This window comes from Cariama cristata, unplaced genomic scaffold (assembly GCF_000690535.1).
Source record: "Cariama cristata isolate BGI_N322 unplaced genomic scaffold, ASM69053v1 scaffold40660, whole genome shotgun sequence".
NCBI lineage: Eukaryota > Metazoa > Chordata > Aves > Cariamiformes > Cariamidae > Cariama > Cariama cristata.
The window spans coordinates 6,405-12,326 of record NW_009597139.1 but is presented as its reverse complement, the minus strand read 5'-3'; the positions used below and the strand labels follow the sequence as shown (position 1 = coordinate 12,326).

The 5,922-nt window shown below is 36.3% G+C and overlaps 1 protein-coding gene across 1 annotated transcript in view; it reads right to left on the bottom strand.

Moving 5' to 3' along the window:
• BTAF1 (BTAF1 RNA polymerase II, B-TFIID transcription factor-associated, 170kDa) overlaps positions 1 to 2,286 on the bottom strand; it is a gene marked incomplete at its 5' end in the record, with an annotated part of 35,879 nt that extends 33,593 nt beyond the window's left edge. The window contains 2 exon segments of the mRNA XM_009708754.1: positions 1,501 to 1,615; positions 2,163 to 2,286. Coding sequence (XP_009707056.1) covers positions 1,501 to 1,615; positions 2,163 to 2,286 — 239 coding nt within the window.
• Between the last annotated feature and the right edge of the window lie 3,636 nt (positions 2,287 to 5,922).

Genomic DNA, 5,922 nt, shown 5'->3' with positions numbered 1-5,922 from the left:
AGGGAGAATGGCTCCTGAAAAAAACCCCTCTCATTAACCTGATTATCAATGTCCTTAAAGAGCTCCAACAAGTGGATAGAGGGAATCCAGTGGACATAATGGATTTAAAAGCTTTTGGAAAGGTTTCAAATTTAAAAAAAAAACCCACGAAGGAACCAAGTTACCACACAATTGGGGAAAATATCCTTTTACAGACTGAAAGGTGGTTAAAGACAGATAAAAGTTAGCTTTGGAGTCCTTCAGGGATCAGCACTGGAACCAATTCTATCAGTCTTTAGTAACAGGAAGGAGATTTCACTACGCACTCTTCTCCAAGCATGTAGATGACACTAAGTTCTTCTGGGTAACCAAAAGTCACAATGGCACTGAAGAATCCAAGGAGGACTCTCGGAACAGACTAATGGGTAAAGAGGCAGATAAAGTGCAAAATGAGTAACCTAAACCATGCGTACACAACGCTGAATTCAGAACTGGCAGTTCATATTCAATAAAGATCCTGTAGGCACTTCTGACAGTTTTCTGTATTCATCAGCTTATTGGGCAGTGACAGCCACAACAGCCAACTAAGTACCGGGCATCATCAGGAAGGACATGGAAAACATGACAAAGTGCATCATTTTGCCACTATGTATAAATGTCAGTACTCTAGAGATGTAGGTACACTGTGTGCAGTTCTGTGCATCTCAAGAAGGACACGAGTAAGAAAAAGCACAGAGAAGAACAAATAAAGTTATCTGAAAGACAAAGCAGCTGTCTTGCGAGGAAAGAATGAAGACTGCAACTCCTCAATCTGGAGAAAAGTTGTTGGAGGAGAGCAAATATGATGGTTTATAAAAGTCACAAAAGCAGTGGATAAGGCAAATGCAGAACTTGCTTGTCAAATTCTATAGTAATAGAACCAGGAGGCACTGAATGAAACAAATGAGACCACCTCAAAACAGGTAAGTTTTGCTTTTTGGCTTTTTTTTTCTTTTATTTAATAGTTAATTTCTGGAACCTGTGCCACATAACGTGAACATAGACAGTGCCAACAAGGTTAGACAAAAATCACTGACAATAGGTCCACAGGTTGACAATAAAAGCAACTCTAACATCCCTGACATGACAATTTCAGATGCGAAGTAAGTACAAACAGAGTAGACTTCAGCAAGATGCCATTTCACCTCCCTCAAAAGGTGCTTTGAGCAAGGGAATAGAGAATAAAGAATGTCTAAAAATATCATAACCAAGTTGATTCGTTACGAGTTTTGCCATTTACTAGTTATTATGCATTTTATTTATAAAAGCTTTATGAGGGTACAGAGCACAAGCACAGGAATCTTAGAAGAAACAAAGGTCAAGAACATCATTGTAACTGAATAAGCACATCTAAAGCCAGTCCAGGCACACAAAGTCTATGCTCATAAACCCAGAATGGCACAGTTGCCTTGAAAAGTCTCGTATCACAGCCAGTTTGCATCAGACAAACAATTAATTTTACATAATTCATTTAAGCAGCACCTTGTTTTGATCTTGGAGTTGGATTCCACTCAGGTACATTTTTCACTATTGCTTCAACAGCCTGGCCAGCTGCAATACGAGTATCCCAATTCGTACTTCTTAAATACACTAACACCTTTAAGGAAAGATTAATAAATAAATATTTGCTTAAAATGTACTTTCAAAAAATCTATCAGCTGTTATACTCTATTAACACACACTTAGTTTTAATGCTGTAGATTAAGGCAACATTCAAAACAAAAACAAAGGACAAGAAAAAACAAGATATGCAAGCAGCCTTCACTACACTGCTCACTGCTTAGCAGAACTCCTGCCATAGCCAGACATGAAGAATTCACAAGATATATTTAGTCTCATCAAACTCAACCTTGATTTCCTCCAGGTACTGAACAAGGCTTCAGACTTTTGGTTTTTGCTTTCTAAAAGGAAGTGTTTAAGAGATTAATAGACCTTACAACTCTGAAGTGAAACCTCACTTACGTAACCATTTCAGAGTCTGACAAAACGGCAGGCTTAACAGAAGTAGCCTCCTAATTTTCTTTAGTCTCCCCTATTTTCAGAGAACACAAGACTACGATGCTTTCGCTTCTTCCCCCAGAACCCCCACACCTTTAAACTAGTTTTATTCTCACCATTAAAGTACTGAAAAAAAATATGCTTACTTTAGATAAGAGATTATTCAGTTCGTGAGGATGCAGTTTCACTACTTCCCCAAGTTGCTGTGCAGCTGCTTTTCTTGTTACTGGTGTTGTACCAGTGTCCAGTAAAATGAAGAGACGATCAAGCCTAAATATGATTGACAAAAACCAAAAATGTTATACTATTCATAGTTCAGTTGCCCATTTCTATTAATATTCCCCCACATATTTCAGTTTGTCTATTGCAAACAGAAGAAATGTTTGCCTGAAGACTGTCAATTGATAGTAACAAATGTACTTTTTTCTATTAGTAGGCATAGTTGTTCTAAAAGCATATTTAATTTGGTAAGCAAAAAAAATTACAGAGAAATTGTTAAAAACATTAGTTAAAAAAATCCACATTTACAAGAAAAAAATTAAATTTTTCCCTTCTTTGTTCTGTGATAGAACACTTCCAATCTTGAAAAATAAATACTGTTAAGTTGTAAATGATCTTCAAATTCTGTCTGATAGAGAAAGCAAAGGGCTCAACTGCTCATACTGTGCATTATCATTTCTCTTGAAGACATAGTCTGTGACCTGTAATATCAAACCCTGCTTTTCCAGGATACCACAAGTTTTTACTTTTCACATATTTTCCCCCCTAACTACCTGGAATATATATATGTGTGTGTTTTCTATATATATACACACAAAGACCAAACTTGCTGTTGTATTTACAGCTTTGAAATAATCCAGTACCTCTGGCCTTCCCATGAAATACAGGAATTTAATCAGCAGATCTGTTTTCATAGTAACTGTGTATTTAGTGAAAGAGACCCTGATCATCTATTTTCAGAATAGTTAGCTTATTTCTTGTTGAGAGTTACTGAATGAGAAAGTCAGTCATCATATAAAAAAGTACACAAAAATAGAGACTACATAGATAATCAAATCAATGATGGAATTAACAAATGTTCATTATTCCCTCCACTACAAGTGGGACAGTCAGAACTCTCTTTACAGGGTGTGTATTTTAGCCATTAGTTATTGGGCAGTATGAGGTTATTACTGAATGCAAGTCTATAATCTGTCCATGTAGTGCAGAGTTGTCTGTTCTAGCCTTAATCATAAAAATACTCCTGCAAATATTGCGACATTATGATGCTGGAATTTATATAGCAGTGAAGTTCACCTAAATCAGCCTAACAAAATAAGGACACAAATACCTTGAACAACACCCCTTCCTCCAACACGTACCCTAGCTTTAAGCAAATACAGGAAAGTACAAGTGTTTTGCTTGTTAGATTTTTGCTACTAATTACATTTCACCAAAATTCCCTTTAACATTCGTTCCAATCATTTAAACACACCCCCCTCCTCTTTCCAGCATCACTGGATTTTGTATTTTCTTTGACATGCTTAAACCACACTCACTTCTGAGAATCTTATAATGTGCCACAACACACTAGAAACAGCAGTGCTGCAGAGTCAAGGCAGTAATATCAGAGAAATACAGTTCCAAAACCCAAACACTCTCACAACTGGAGGTACTAGATTAAATATCCATTAGATAAAAAAAAAATCTAACCGAAAGTATTTCAATTCATTTAGTATTTTAGACAAACTTCTGATATTTGTCAGCTTTGAAATAACTATCTTTCTACCACTAAAACAGGTGAGCCCATTTCAATTTCTGTAGATAAAACTGGAGTTTCAATTGCTGTGATTTACTAGTTAGTAAATTGGTTTAAAGTTACATAAAAATGAAAACCCAAACATATCTAAACTAGTAGTTTTGCACAATTAGACAGTCAAGGAGGAAAGCAAAAGCTTTACAGATTCAGTTCTTCCAAATCACTGATAGTGGACTAGTCAGGAGGAACATACCAGATACTCAGTTATGTATCAGTATTTTTTCTTTAGTACATTTGACAGTAATAACCCAACCTGAATTGCAGTATTATTCAGTACAAAATACACTAGCTTGCAGAGCAACCACAGCTTGCTCTAAGTTGCTTGTTCTCACCCCTTTCATTCTTCATCTCCCCGTGAAACTTCAGTGTTCCATACTCAGGAAGTTTGCCATTTAGCACTACCCACTCCTTTAATCAAAGTATCTTTTTTTCATCTCCAAAGTAAAGCAGAATGTGCAACCTGGAGTACTTCCTCACCTAGAGCTCTTCAGGTGTCAAAACAGGAGGAAACCACTATGACAGCCTACCCTCAAAAAACCTCAAGTTTAATTCCAATCTTAGTTACAACACTAGATCTTCACTACTAAAACCAACAACTTTTTGAAGCTGTATTACCTACAAAATACAGTTGTTTAGTTTTAACTTGCAGTATGCTAGGCTTGTAATTTGCAATTTTAAATTGTAATATGCTTAACTTGCACACAATGCAAAATAAAACAAAACAAAAAAAATCCTTCTATTGTCTTGCATCACTATAGGAAGGTTTCAGCATTCAATCCCAGCAAAATAAATGGAAATAGGACTAGCAAATGCAGCTAACAATATCTGACTAACAGTACTCCTGGTCACACTAACCATTCTTCCTTTTCCTCCCCTAGTCTTCCCTGATGTACAATTCCCAAACAGCTAATTTTTTGGAGGTATTAAGAGTCTTAAATTAAGTTTTGGTGCTGCTGCAGCAGAGTATGGCAGATCCTGAATTCTCCTGCTCTAGTTGGAAGGGTAGCACTGAGAAAGTTGCCACTAATCAGTAGTGCTCAGTTGTTGTTCTTTTTTTTTCAGTTTTCATTCTTAATTTCATTAAGCATCAAAAAAATACTAAAAATTCTAAACTAATTTTGAGGACCTGTCAGACCTAAGTTATGACAAGGTTTTCATTCTCAGTACAAACTAACAGTCTCTAAACTAGTTATTAAAGCCAAAGAGAACTAAGAGTTTTCTAATGGTATGTGGTTCTCTGCCTCTCACACTAGACAGTGCTATAAGCAGAGCACTGCACGGTTCACATCATACACAGAGGTAACACAGAAGTCCAAATCAGTGTGGCAGAGTGAAACGCTCTATGTTGCAGATAAAATTTTTAATTATTTTGAGAGAGTTCACCACAGGCTGTCAGAAAAGTTGTCCTAAGCATAAAGAAGACAGAAGCAAAGAAGAGAAATACAGGGAGTACTCAGGGGGGGGAAAAATTAAAAAGAAAACCAAAGAGATTTAGAGATTGTTCTGAAAAATCTAAATACCAACAAATGCTAAAAATGAAATACATCTCTAAAATTACTTCTCCTGCACATTAACTGCTGTAATTAGAGCTTTAAAATACTAAGTCCTTGACTTTTAACTCATAAGCAATGGTTTAGATAATCCTTCTGACAGTCTCATTCCAATCCCAAGTCAACTACATCCCATCAATAGGACAGCAACCATACACCACCTGTAGGTGAACTCACACCATATGAGCTCATTACAAAGCTTGTTCAAAGAGGTAGATACCTTTTTCCTCTCACTTGATAAATTTGAGAGTTTCTAATCACTGCTGAAGCCTATCAGCAAGACAGAACTTGGAGCAGCAATGCAAAGTTCTTATGAACAGCACTACATGCAAATTAAGTATTTTTTCTTCCAAGAAATACCATATGAGCTTTTACACTGAAACAGAATTCATTAGAAATGTTTCTGAAACAAAGACATCGATTCAGGTGCTTAAGAACACACATCGAGTAGCATTTGAGACAGTTCAGAATGAGTCATCCTTTCAGCAGACATGACACAGGTTGCAGGAGATCCTTGTCATTCTGAAGTGACAAGGATACATTATACCATCTAAACTG